Source organism: Centruroides sculpturatus, unplaced genomic scaffold, assembly GCF_000671375.1.
Source record: "Centruroides sculpturatus isolate CEXI.00-Female unplaced genomic scaffold, Cexi_2.0 scaffold91, whole genome shotgun sequence".
Lineage (NCBI taxonomy): Eukaryota > Metazoa > Arthropoda > Arachnida > Scorpiones > Buthidae > Centruroides > Centruroides sculpturatus.
In genome coordinates this window covers 927,509-942,330 of record NW_019384299.1, presented here as the reverse complement: position 1 = coordinate 942,330, position 14,822 = coordinate 927,509, and the positions used below count along the sequence as shown (strand labels likewise).

The 14,822-nt window shown below is 31.8% G+C and overlaps 1 protein-coding gene across 3 annotated transcripts in view; it reads left to right on the top strand.

Moving 5' to 3' along the window:
• The window catches only part of LOC111634500 (cytadherence high molecular weight protein 2-like), a 60,848-nt gene that overhangs the window by 26,656 nt on the left and 19,370 nt on the right, over positions 1-14,822 (top strand). For all 3 annotated transcript variants that reach the window (XM_023379400.1, XM_023379471.1, XM_023379327.1), the window contains exons 8-11: positions 2,279-2,396; positions 5,362-5,467; positions 5,539-5,761; positions 12,111-12,217. In XM_023379400.1, the coding sequence (XP_023235168.1) occupies positions 2,279-2,396; positions 5,362-5,467; positions 5,539-5,761; positions 12,111-12,217 (554 nt within the window). The remainder of the gene's footprint in view (positions 1-2,278; positions 2,397-5,361; positions 5,468-5,538; positions 5,762-12,110; positions 12,218-14,822) is intronic.

Sequence of the window (14,822 nt, the reverse complement as noted above, 5' to 3'; positions counted from 1 at the left end):
TTCTTTATTTCTCAGATGTGATTTTTGTTACTCCTTTAGCTGCTTGAGTCTTCTTGATTATACAGTATGTTTCTTAAATAAGATTGAACTTCAGCCTACTGTAGACCTGTTTACGCCATACTGCCCAGCAACATTAGGCATCTTCTGCCCACTCTCTACCTTTGCTATTATACTCTCACCTTACGAAAAGAAAAACAGACGCAAAACTTAACGAGTGCCTACCCAACAGTCTCACGAATACATAAAATAATTGTTTTGTCAGAAAAATAAAAGGCTGAAATTACAAGGAAGAGTTTCAAAGTTCGGAGGAATAATATCCGATCGGTATATATCGGCTTGAGTGTCGATGTCGACATCTCCCACACTCCGAAAAGTTTCGAATTGTTGCCCGAAGACAAGGGAAGACCAATCGGTATTCATTAATTTACGTTGCTTCTTCTTGTGTTTGTTCTGTGGGATGTTCGTTATCCGATCATGTGTTCGTTATCCGATTTGTTCGTTATGCAATCTGTTCGTTAACTGATCACCCACTGTATTTACATATGATACACCATTGGTCAAAAATGCCTTATAATGTGGATAAAAAAGCACGTTTTTTGCGTTGGGTTGTGTATTTACAATGTGTACAAACTCATTCACATTCACCCATTTATATAAACAAATATATCCATTCATACATATACACTCACTGGGCTCACCTACATCACAATGATGGAGAAAAGTGATGATAGTTTATAAAGATGGAAAATAACCAGACATGATTCCAAAATACTTTTTCCTTTTCTAAGAGCATTGCATAAATTAATTATACAAAAAGGTTATTATACGAAAGGACAATTAACGTGATCCAAAATACACTTTTGGATATCNCAGAACGGTCAGAAATAGACGATCGTCGTCTTTGCAACGCATTTTAAACCGCGGTTCAGCCAGCCAACATCTGTAGACCGTTCTGTTAATAAACGTCATTTAACGTAAACGCTGTCTCTGCAATCGGCCGTATCAGATGAAGGGTATATATAATTATATCCATACCTTAACAAGTTTTGAGAGAGTGAGTTTACAAAAAGATGTGCATTGATAGATACCTGATGTAATCATGGATTTCTGTAGGCTGGAGCAACCTCGACCAGTTTCAGAAAGTTTGGTGGGGAGGAGACGAGAGTTCTATAAGGTATTCGGCGACAATGTTAATCCAAGGATGGCACTCACTAATTCCGTAGGTGATCAGGAAGTTCACTAAGGTAAACAAGAAGGTGGAAGAGCCGGAGGCGATGTGTGTAGTTAAACTGTGTGACAACTGCACTTTTGGAAGAATGGCCGACAACTGACTCAATTTTTCAGTTCCTTGTTATTGTCAACCGATAAACTTAAGACAATAGGTCGGAAGGTTATGAGAAAGCATCACTTTTGATGTTGAGAACTCACTGAATGATTAGCTCCCAGGTGTGAAAGTTGACAGTTATCCAACAAAATGATAGGAAGTTACGTTATGATTTAAATAAGTAAACAGATTATGTAGTGAGTCTCACATAAAAAAATACATGAAAGTTTCAAAATGTAAAGTGGTAGTGTTCAAAGTGCTTGCACAACTCTAGAGTTTGGCAAAAGATTTAAGAAATTTTTATTAATTTTGCTGAAAATAACTTTCTAAACTGCACATTAGCTAAGTTAGTGCTTCCAAATCTTTTATACTACTGTCTGCTTTTAGTGCATATATTTCTTTTTGTTTTAAAATGAATTTTTGCCTCCTGTCTTTTAAACATCCTTATCACACTTACCTTCCACTACCCCATTCAGTTGTCTTCTGCCATCGATTGGGCAGTAGTGCCCGATTTGGGTATTGGATCTAAACTATAGAATGCCTTATTATGCTTTTATGAAGTGTTTTAAATGCTGTTTTTATTCTTATTATTTAGTTTTTTGTGTTAAATTCAAAAATCAAGATTTAACAATTAATAATATACAGTCTACTCCTATATCATTTTCTACATTATTTACTCATTCACAAAGTAAAGGTAAAAGTTTATAGGTACTGTACATATTAATAGCATAACCAGAATTTAAAATAAGTGTTCAAGTATTTGGGCCTCCAAAAATATCAATACAAAGGTACAAAGTACATTTAAATTTTCCATAATAGACACTGAATTATTTTATAATTAATTACATTTTCGACAATTTACACAAAGCTATTTTTTAAAATTAGAATCTTATATAAACCTTGTAAATCTTAAACTTAATGTAAAAAATACTTGTTTTTTTATTTTAAAATCAGCAAAAGAATATGAAGATTCGAAAAGAATTATATATGATCTCAGAGAATGCAACGAGATTTCAAATTCGGCTTCAGAGTTTAAAGTTTTGGTGGATCAACAAAAAATTGAAATTGACAAGTAAGTATTGTTTTGTTACTTTGTTTTAATAAATACTTTACAGTTTAGCTTCTACAAAGTGAGTAGAAAATCTCTCTATAAAACATAGAACATCTGAAATAGTTGGGGTGTACTTGTATTTGTATGTATGTAACATATATTATATATATATATAAATGTATATTTAGTTAAAGTTAAATGTTTCTCACATAGATCATAGTTTGTTATTTTTATATAATATATATATATATATATATATGGGAATACTTGAAATCTGGTGATATTTGCCAGAATTAAAAGTACTTTGAGAAGTCTAAATCACTATATATAAGATTGGTTTCTAGTCCAATGGCAGTGTGCAGTTTCAAGGTTGTTAGCCATTGCTGATATAGTCAAAGAATATTATTTGATTTATAATCAGTCCAACCAGTGCTAGCCAACACATTGTGATGTTCACCTTCAAAATTTGATGCCAACATCATTTAACTTTGGAGTTTAACTTACTAAAGAACAAAAATTCTTTCACTTCTGATCTAAAGTTAAATGATGCCAACATCATTTAACTTTAGATCAGAAGTGTGTGTGTGTGTGTGTGTGTGTGGTTCAATGTCTAGTGAAATGGGAGGTGGCAATGTAATGAAACTCTGCAAACTGTTGGATTGTAAATCAACACTTAGTTAATAAATTTCCCACCTCAAATAGAAAAATTCATTTCACAAAGACTAAGTTAATATCCCACTCACTTCAAATGTGATGTTAGCAATGATTAACAAGGAGAGGATACAGCTGGCTACCCACCAATTTTGATCATCTTGGACATGGTTAAACTAAATCAAAAAATGAGTTTTCCATCCAATGTATCTTGCAAATATTAGATTTTGGTGTTTGAAAATTCAAAGATTTGTATAGTTATTAGCCATGATGGTTGACATATTTGAGAGTACTGCATAGCATAGTTTGTTAAAGTATCATTAATTAATACTGACAAGCTACCCCTTACTTTATTTAAGGACTTGTTATATCAATGAGAAGGAGCACATGAAAACTAGAGGGCAGCAATCATTTTTTAGATATTGTAGCACAAATCTGGGTGCTCCTTCTTGATGTAACAAGTCCTTAAAGTAAGGTTTTTGTGAGTATTTTTTAGAATACTTATAAAATAAAAACAAGAAGAGATTAACATAATGTAATATTTATCATTAATTCATATATTCGAGTACAATAATTAGATACATTTCAAGAAAAATTTTAATTTATTATTTAATATAAAAAAGTTACTATGCAACATCTATGAACTGGGAAAATTCATAATCCAGTATATATTATTGTCTTGATGTTGGATTATTCGTGCTTGAAATTTTATTTTGCATAATTTTTCATAAAAAAGATACACTTAGTTCATCTATACCAATGTTTCTCAACTTCTAATGAATCGTCGCCCCTTTCAATAAACCATTATGTAGTATCGCCCCTTCACTTTAAAATTCCGATGCTGAGGGCCAAGACTAATGCCAAATTCGTACTGCATTGAATAGACTAGTGACTAGTATAATGTTATTTGTTTAATTATTGTACAATATAATGAATAAAATATCTAATTATTCTTAATATAATGGTTTACTATATCATCTAGAAAATTGTTTTTTGCCCAACCCAAATATAAATTGTTACTAATCGCCCCCTCAACATGGAAAAATGCCCACATGGGGGCGATATTGCCCCGTTGAGAAACACTGATCTATACTAAATATTATAAAGAGGTAAAGTTTGTAAGTTTGGACGTAGTAGGTAATCTCCGAAACTACTCCATCTGATTTCAAAAATTCTTTCACCAATATTTAGAATGGAACTTCAGGGTAGACATAGGCTGTATATTATTCTGTTAAACATTCATATAAATTAAAAGATATCATCTAGGATTAAGGTTTTTATATCCAACAGATGGCACTAACTCTGTGAGTACAACGACCTAAGTTTGCTTTTCTGTGAGGATGAACTAAAAACAAACCCAGATCATCTTCTATCTATCTATATAAATAAAAATATAATGTTCGTTTGTTCCTACCGATTCCTTTGAAATTTTGACACAATGTTGCATTTGAATACGCACATGTTTTTATATATACATGTCAAAATTCCCCCCACTGGGACGGAGATGGACAGGATTACCGTGAAGAACTCTGCTTTTATTTATACTAGTTTAGATACGGTTTTTTGCATTTTTGATTGTGTTTTAATAGGGTACGTTAACAGAATATACTGTACACTAAGAAGGGATTTTTCGAAAAATTCCCCCCTTTACGGGAGAAGTGTTATACATTTATAATAGATACATTTTGATCCACAACAATGCATGACGGGGCCTGCTAGTTATTGTATGAATTCTCTAATGAAATTTTCTTGGAGAAATACATTTGATTCCATCAGTTCTATAATATTCCATCTTCATGTATAATAGATTGAAATATATAAAAACATGCATTGTATTTCACATAGTTAATTTTTAGTCCTCTGAATAATTCTGGAAAACTCTACTCATTTTAATTTAAAACAAGAACTATTTAAGATTTTTGTATTCAAAAATGAGATTTTATTGAAATATTTTTGAATGTGATATTGCTTTTTCATTACTAAATCATGGAGTTTGGTAAACTGAACATAGGCCAGTGAGGTAAACTTGAATTTTGGTTTGTGCAAATAAATAAAATTATCATAAAAGTATGGCTTAGACTTTATTCTTTTTGAATAAAATTTAATGGAAAAGTTCTATATTTATTTTGCTTATTTGTCATTAAGGAAAATCAATTGCTACTTGTTTACAATAAGCTTCATGGTAGTTCTGTGTCCCCTTATTTTTATCAATGATGGCAGCCTAATCTAAGATAAATATATGAATACATTCAAGTCTCTGATTAGGAAATAATGCTTTATTTTATTGTGAGTGTAAAGACCTGATATTTGCAGTATTTATTTAATTTTTTTTCAGGTTAAAATCTCGAATTAAAGAATTAGAAGTGTTAAAACCTATCAATACACATTTGGAAGAGGAAAATACAACTTTAATTAAAAGAAACGAAGAACTAGAAGCTAATGTATGTATATAGAAAGTTTTATAGTAGTATAATTTTTGTCAAGAAAGTTTATCCAAATTTTTGTTTTGTAGATGAGAGATATTAATCAGCTTCATGCTGCGAACCAACAATTATCCGAGGAAAAAGTGGCATTCGTCAAAGAAATTGAAAAATTGAAGCATGTAAATTGTGAATATGAAGAAAGAATATGTAATTTGAAAGAAGAATTACAATGCATTAAAATAGAATTAGAAACAAGTAGGCAAATTTATGCTGAGAAACAAGCTCCTGCAAAATCACCAGACTTCTCAATAGGTAATTATGAAAATTTTACCATTTGTTAACATTTTAGTAGCATACAGTATTATAACGTTCTGTAATAGTATATTATGCAATTAGTTTATAATATAGGCGATTATGGCATGAATGGAAGTTTGGCCTGCAAGTGGGCCAATTTCCGTGAATGTCATAATCCTTTATTATAAATGAATTGTCATATGGTATTTTGTGGTTATATTACATCTATAACACTATACATATGGAAATCAAAATCATGTATAAACACGGTGTTTGCGCACCCGTGCCATAAATTTTTATGGCACAGGTGCTGCAAACACTGTGTTTACTTATAGAACTAAAAATCATATAGTGTTATAGGTGTAATCAACCACAAAGAGAGTTTTATATTATTATAAATATAGTTTACAACTTAAAATAGCAAAAACAGAAGGAAATGTACATAATGTACAGAGGATCTCAATGTATCATTTCCTACACATGTCATTTGTAAGTACAGTGGGGTATGCTGGAATGAATGATGCTACAGCAAACAGTCTTTATTTAGAAAATCAAAATGTTTTTATATAATATTTCCTGTTTAACTGTTGTGTAAGTGACATATTTAGAAAATGCCATTAGTACATTTATACCAACTTTCAAAATATAAAATATTTTTTGTGTCAATGAGCCTTCTGATCTCTTCAAAATATTCAAAAGAAGTATATTTCAGAAGCAATAAATTTAAATAGATAATTAGATCTAAATATATGTTTTAATTAAGGTCTTAGCACAATAAGTGAGTGATGTGTGTTACATTTGTACCTTTTCATTATAGGTATAGCTGCTTTCCAATTATAGGTCTGTTAAGGATTTTTAATGCTTAAAATCAGCCACTTCCATCACTTCAAACTCGGAACCATTTAGTTGTAAAAAAATTTATTGTAACAAAAACTAATTACACGGTGCATTAGCAACATTTGACAACACAGTTTGAATGTTTGGAGCATATAGTTTGTTTTCACAAAACTGACGCTTTTCATGTTTTTGGCAGGTTTTAGATGATCGGCAAATGTCACAAGTGCACGATAACTTGAAACAGCCGTTATCCCTTATTAGAAAAAACATCGGAGGTATTCCTAGCATACATTCTATATAGCAGGGGTGGCCAACTTTTGTATACATAAGGTCTACTTTTTGTCTTAAAAATGTGTCGCGATCAACTTGTTGTCATAGGCATAGTCTAAGTGGCGAGGGGAGGTGTTAAATACATACTATATTTAGATAGGTAAGAAAAGCTACAATTTAATTTAAAAATGAAGAAAAGGCACTTACAGAAGAAAACTTGAATCTTAACGTTGCCACTTTCGGGGACCACTACTTCACCCTTCCTCTCTCTACCGTGTCCTGACTTACTCTCTGTCACTCTTCTCACTTTTTTTTTTTTTACGACCCTTTGTCTACATTTCTTATTCCTCTTTTACAACTATACACAAATGGATTGCACATGGACTGACAAAACTGCATCTGAGGGAAAATGCTAAGGTCCAATATCACTACAGTTGAGTTTGTGCATTACATTCAAGCGTTGTGTTCGGTTACAAGCGTAATGCATTAAGTCAAGACACCACGAGTGATCAAACAAAATTGGCCTTATGAACTTATAACACTGCTATTTTCCATAAACAGTGCATTGTGATACAATTGTACAAAGTCGCTCATTGGGCTGCAATTTGAAAAAAATCGTAGACCTGTACATTCCCACTGTCTTTCTGTCCTTCCCTAATCTTGAGAATGGAGTTAGATACATGACCTGGCATGATTCTTGCTAACAGGAAATGTATGATGTACAGGGGTAAGACGCTACTAATTTGAGGTGGCAAGCATATATTTTAAATTAAATAAATTAAAATTGCAGCCCTGCATTGTGATGATGTCACAATAAATAATTGTTCATTGATGTATAATTTCCTACCCACTCACACAAGGGTTAAAAGGATATGTTAGATAGGCTGTAGAATTGGTAGGGTTACACCTAAACACATGTATTTCAATGTAAGCTAGAACAAAAAGATGCTATAATGAACGAAGATCTAGAACTAATATGTTCTATCATCCCCCACTGTACTTATTTTTTATTTTTATTTTTTTAATACTTTTTAAGTGTACTTAGCAATTATGATATAGCTTACAACATTTGTTTAGTGTATAAATATTTTCTATTCCAATGCCTATATACACTTATGTATAAATTCAAATTTTTTAGTCTAGAACGTTTTGCCCCATATAATACACTGTGTCAATGGGAAATGACATACATATGTACAGTACAGTATATATATTCATAAAACATTTTTAGGAACAACTACGGTATATATTCTTGACCTTCTATTTTAATATTATAGATATCTACGTATCAAACTTTCAATTATTTTTGATTTTTAACAAACCAAAAAATAACTAAATCATCAGTACTTGCATGAAAATTTGTTAGTTGCATGGATGATATCTATCGTCAAGGTGTTTTTTTCTATAACATTTAATCTGCCATGTTCAATTCCACTTCTCTAATACCTTCCTAAAATGCTACAACAATCATTCCTGAATGATTTCTCTGTATATTTTCTAAAAAGTAAAATAAAAGTGTGGTTGACAAGTGTCATCCACATGCCTAAACATACAACTGCATGAATTGTGCTGCGCAAATGTCGCCAATTTAGTTTTTGTTTTGTTTTTTCTATACAGAATGTTTGATCTTGTGTTGTAGTAAGTATTGGTTTGTGAATTTATTGTGGGATTTATTATAAAACAGTCAAATTTGTGTAGTGATAAACTTGTTGTTTCATTGTATGTTTTCTTATAACAGCAAAAACAATGGTGGAAAGTAAAAAACGCAAGTTTGAGTACACCATAGATCCAGATAAGCTGTCGAAAAGGTTTCGTCAGTGTATAGATGAAGACCTTCAGGATGAAGTTTCATTTGATAGTGAGGAAAGCGATTCGGGAGAAGTGGATCATATTTCTAAAAGTGACCACAATACAGCCTCAGAGCAAGAAGGTGAAGATGATGATGATGATGAAAATGTATGTGAGCAGCTTCAAAATGGAAACTTTTATCTGGGAAAAGATGGATTTACTAAATGGCAAAAGACAAAATCATCCTCAAATGCTAGAACAAGAGCTTGTAACGTTATTACTAATTCTCCAGGTCCCAAAGGTAAAGCTCGCCATGCAAAAAGTGAAATCGAAATTTTTGATTTGTTTTTTGATGAAAATATTGTACAAAATATTGTTGTTTGTACCAATATCTATATTGAAAAGATAAGAGAAAAGTTTTCCCGCGAAAGGGATGCCCAGTTTACCGACATTACAGAAATCAGAGCTTTTGTTGGGTTGCTCTATTTGATTGGTAGCATGAGACGCTTCGGGAAAAATTTAAATAAACTGTGGGACAATTCAAAAGGTAATGGATTAGAATCGTGTTATTTATGTATGAGCGAGAAACGATTCCGGTTTCTATTACGATGCATAAGATTTGACGACATTCACGACAGAGATGAAAGGAAAACTATTGACAAATTGGCTCCAATCAGGGAAATACATGAGTTATTTGTGATAAATTTTCAGCAGTATTTCACACCGTACGAATATTTAACCATTGATAAACAACTGCTTGGGTTTCGTGGAAAATGTCCGTTTCGGCAATATATACCTGGCAAGCCTGAAAAATATGGGCTAAAAGTGTTTGCACTATCTGATGTCAGAACTGCCTACACATTGAATTTGGAGCCTTATGTTGAGAAGCAGCCCGATGGACCTTACTGCGTCAGTAATTCTGCAGAGGATATTGTAATTAGATTGATTAAACCAGTTCAGGGAACAAACCGGAATATTACAGCCAATAACTGGTTTTCTAGTCTGTCCTTAATCAAAGCACTAAATTCTAAAAAACTCACATACGTGGGATCCATAAGCAAATTCCAACAGGAGGTACCAAAAGAATTTTTTAAGAAAAACAAAATAAAAAACTCTTCATTATTTGGGTTCCGGAAAGATTGCACAATGGTGTCATATTGGCCAATGAAAAGTAAAGTTATTACAGTAGTATCATCCATGCATTTTAATGACACCATAAACAAAGCAACCGGAAATTCAAAAACCCCAGAAATGGTTATTTTTTACAATACGACCAAAATAGGAGTCGAATTATTAGATGAACTGTGTCGAAAAATAAATGTGTCACAAACTACAAAGAGATGGCCAATGAAATTGTTTTATAACTTATTGAACATTACTGCAATCAATGCCTTCTGTATTTACGAACACCATAAGATTGCATCAAACGAAAATGCTACTATTGCTCAATTTTTAGAAAATTTATGCTGGCAATTAATAAAACCTCAAATACAAAGGAGGTTTAAGACAGAGAACCTTAAAGTAGAACTACAAAGCCGAGCGAAATTACTACTCGGTGAAGAAGAAATGGAATTCAAAATACCTGAACGGACTGCATCGCAGGGTAGGTGCGCTTATTGCAGTCGAAGACAAGATAGAAAGACCAAAAGGTGGTGTGCAAAGTGTCAAAAATGGATCTGTCCAGACCATCATGTTCTTATTTGTAAAAACTGTTTCACTGATGATTAATGCTTCTTTAGTTTTCATCGTACAATATGTAATACAATATTTTTATGTACAATTTAATAAACATTTTAAAAACACCATACAATAGTTATTTAATACTAAACAAAACAAAGTTATAACTTTAGAAACAACACGTTATAACAATTGGATGAGATATATTTGTTTGTTATAATGTGTTGTATTGGGAAGTGTGCCTAACAGGATTAAGATTGAAGCCATATCAATGTTCAGTCATCTTTCTATTTGATACTACCTGTACCCGTCCATGCGTTGCTGTGGCTCAAAATGTATCTATTATAAATGTATAACACTCTTTGTGGGAGGGAATTTCAAAAAAATCCCTTCTTAGTATACATTCTCTTGATGTACCCTATTAAAATGCAAAAATCCACATCTAAAATAGTATAATAGCAGCTGAGTTCTTCACGGTAAGCTTTAATTTTGTCCTTCTCCCCTGCAGGGGGAATTTCAACATCTATACAATATAAAAACATGTGCATATTTGAATGCAACATGTCAAAATTTCAAAGCAATCAAACTTAAGAACTTTCGGAGATTTAAGATTTTGAACAAACGAACATTTACATTTTTATTTATATAGATTAACGTTTTTTAACGTGATCAGAACAACAAAATCAGATTTTATATCACATGGCTAGTCAGTTCATCTTACAAATATCTTGCGCACTTTTTGATTTTCAGTGATATAATATATACCTACATAAATGGAGGGAAAGTATGACGACCGGTCAAAAATGACCCTCTAAGATTTTTAAATTTTTGGACTCTGAGATCTTAAATGTCAAGAAATGTGAAAAACTTCAAGGGGTTTTTCTATATGTATGGATGTTAGTGTGTGTGGGAAGGCATGATTTTGTTCAGTCTTTGAAGCTTAATTAATAACTCCTGTGTTTTTAACAAAAATATTTGAAATTTTGCAGTGAGGTTTGTATATTAGGGGGATCGATGCTATTAAATTTTGGTGATTATTTCCCCATCTCTCAAGCTTTTAAGGGGGTCATGTGTATCTCCAGTAGGATCAGACATAATAATGATTTTACTCATTAGTATTTACAATTTTTAATAAAAAAAATTGTAAATACTAATAACCATACCTACTCTCAAAATTAAACTTTTTGCCATTTTATAATGATTAAAAAATAATAAGTTTTTTAATAATAATATAACGGATGGTGCCATGCATACAGTTTTAAATGTTGCTGGGATAAGTTAAGCAACTTATTACTGGATTTTTTTTATAGACTTAATTCAAATTCTATTTTATTTTTTTAGTATATAGTTATTTTCTAACCATAGTTTACCAATCAATCAGTCACATAATAGTAAATGTGAGGCATTGGTAAATTAAGGTTACGTAGCTAGCTACGGCTTTTGTCACAGGTGGGCTTGACCCGTGGCGTGATTAGCCAGCACAAGCGAGGGATAGAACAATAACTCAATCTGTACAATCTATAATAATCATTGAGATCCCTGACCATTTATCCACTTTGCTATTATGTACAAAATAATAATAGATACATAGCATTTAGAATAACTTTTAGTTTTTCTTAGATTGTTATAGCAATTTCTTCTATTTTTATCATTAATTTGAGTGTTTTTTAGTGAAAAAAAAATTGTTTAGAGAAAATTTTGATTCATGAATTATTAGATGATAAAGTTTTATTTTAATTATATTGCACAAATAAAAAAGAAATTGCATTTTTAAATGTAAATATACAAATTATAGAAAGCTTCTCTATGGGAGAATGTTTGGCCGAAGTGGTTACGGAAGTTTGTCTGTCAGAATTGAAAGCAACCGTTGAAGAAATGAAAGAATTGCTGAAAAAGAAAGAGGTATGAAAGTTCTTTTAATTTTCAAATAAAGTTAAAACATGAAGATTGATTGGCTTGTGATCGGTTGGTTAACACAAATCGCAAGTACACTCAATTAATCCCATTACAGATGTGACTTTATTCTCATTGGGTTGTCTAGCACCAATGAGGAATGACTGATTTATACTTGCTTGCACACAAAAACATGTTTTGATCAGATTGAAATCGAGATCCCTTGCAGAACCTAATACCTTATCGTGCTACGACAGCAGCATCTAACTGGAGAATTAATACTTTATGGAAATAGATTAATTAGGGACTGCCCTAATGAAATGATGGGAATTATTCTAGACCAAAAAAAAGTTAGTTTCAAAAGACATCAGTAGAGGATGCTTTTCAAGCCGAAATAGTGGCACATTGGCCTGCAAGATCCCAGACTTGAATCCATGAAATTTTTGGCTCTGGGGCTATCTTAAAGTCTTAGTTTACCGTGATCCCATAACATCTCTGCCAGACCTTAAAGACAGCATAGCATGCTGCATGCATAACATTCCGTGGTACACGTTGCATGCAACTATTGAACATTGTTTCATATGATAGTAGACAATTATCATGTTTGGAACATGTTTTGTTCACATTAGACAGATAATTTGTGTAACTCATTGTTCTGTATAAAACTATAATACACCCTCTAGTGCTGATTTTTGGAACTATCTATCTATGCTTTAAAAAAATACCCATCATCTCATTAAGGCATTCCCAAACTTTCACGACGTTCCGATGAATAGTTTTTGCTGTAACCAGCTGGGAAATGTCAAGTTTAATTTGGGACTGCCTGTACCTTCTAGAAATAAATATTTAAATAAATTTGCAACTTCTTTGTAAATGATAGCTTGATTTTTATTCTAAATTAAAGTTCTAAATGCGTTACCATTAAACTAATAAAATTCTTTGTATAAAGTAATACAAAATATTCTAAACAGAAAAATTACTTTGTTGTTCAATTGCTACTTATTCTCCCGATAGATCCTTTAGTGATAAGCATAAATTTAGCCAAAGAGAACAAATTATACAGGGAACACACCAGTAATTGACTATTCCAACTTTATTTTAGCCTCCTGCCGCTTTTCAGTTTTTTATTACAGATCATTGCTTATTAAAATTGTTAGTGACTGCTGGATGATTCAACTTCGTATACGTAATTTTAATTTTATTTAGCATCTTAAGTCAACGCGACGTTATAAAATGTTGATTTTATAAAAGGAAAAACTTTTTAATAAAATTGACCTTAAAAAGACCTTAAAATCACTCTAAAAAACTTTACTGCACTGTATATTCCTTAACCAAGGTGATATTGTGGATACAGGATACAGTGCATTACAAAACATAGAGGTGAAGGGGGGGGTTGGAAGGTATTCAATGTGGCTTGTTTAATTTTGTAATAGCAACCATTATTACATAGTTGAATTGAATTAACGTGACTTCTGGTTTGCATTGGAAGTTCTTGTATAGTTAGTTGTGACCTCCTACCCCTTAGGTGTCCCTATCTGGTCTCATATTTCGTCTATCTAATTCCATTCTCGAGATTAAGGAAAGACAGACAGATGGACGACAGTAGGAATTTATTGGTCTACAATTTTTTCAAATTGCAGCACAATAAAGGACTGAAGAAGGACAGGAGGCTCAAATAAAGTTACTGGTCTAGTTCCTTGTATGATTTGTTTTCTTCAGCAAAATTTATGCTTATCACTAAAGAAAAATTACTGACTTCATTACATATAAAAACCATATTCAATTTTTTTTTAATGTTACTAATCAAATGATAAAGTTGGACTCTTACTGTACTACAAGATGGCTAATTAATTTATGAGGTGCGATATTAATTAGCCCAATTTTATACCCCAATAAGAATCTTTCTGTATTGTTTGATTACTGACTTGAACTACAATCATATTCTTTTTCTTATTGGGCTGCATTTGAAAAAATTATATGCCCTATAAATTCCTACTGTCATCCGTCTACATGTCTGCCCTTCCTTAATCTTGAGAACAGTGTTAGACAGATGAAAGTCAATACCAGATACAGAAAGGTTAGGGGTGAGGCCCCGATTAGCTTTATACAAACTTTCAGTTTGCACCAAAAGTCGTGTTATTTCAATTCAAAAATTATCTCTAAAAAGGAGTTTGATAGATTACTGGCATGACTGTATTGTTAACAGAAAAAAATGTAATGTATAGGGGTAAGCCGCCACTAATTTCAGGTGGAGAGCACATATTTTAAATTAAATAAATTAAAAATTGCAAACCGTCATTAATAAATTATTGAATATTATAGTTCTTAGATAATGCGATATATTGTCATTTCGATCTATAAATAGTAGTTAGTGTATAGCACTAATAAAATAGTAATTGATGTATAAACAAAGTATTCATGATTTTTATTTATAAATTTTTATATGGGGTAGTTTAAACATTGATTAATTGAGATAGATAAATATTCGGATTTATTTTAGCAGCATAAAAACTGGTTTAGAAAGGTTACCTCAATATGCTGTTAGGCTAAATCTTGCAAATATTGTGGCAGAATCCTCCTAGCTACATCTTGCCAGATTGTGGAGTATGGCAGC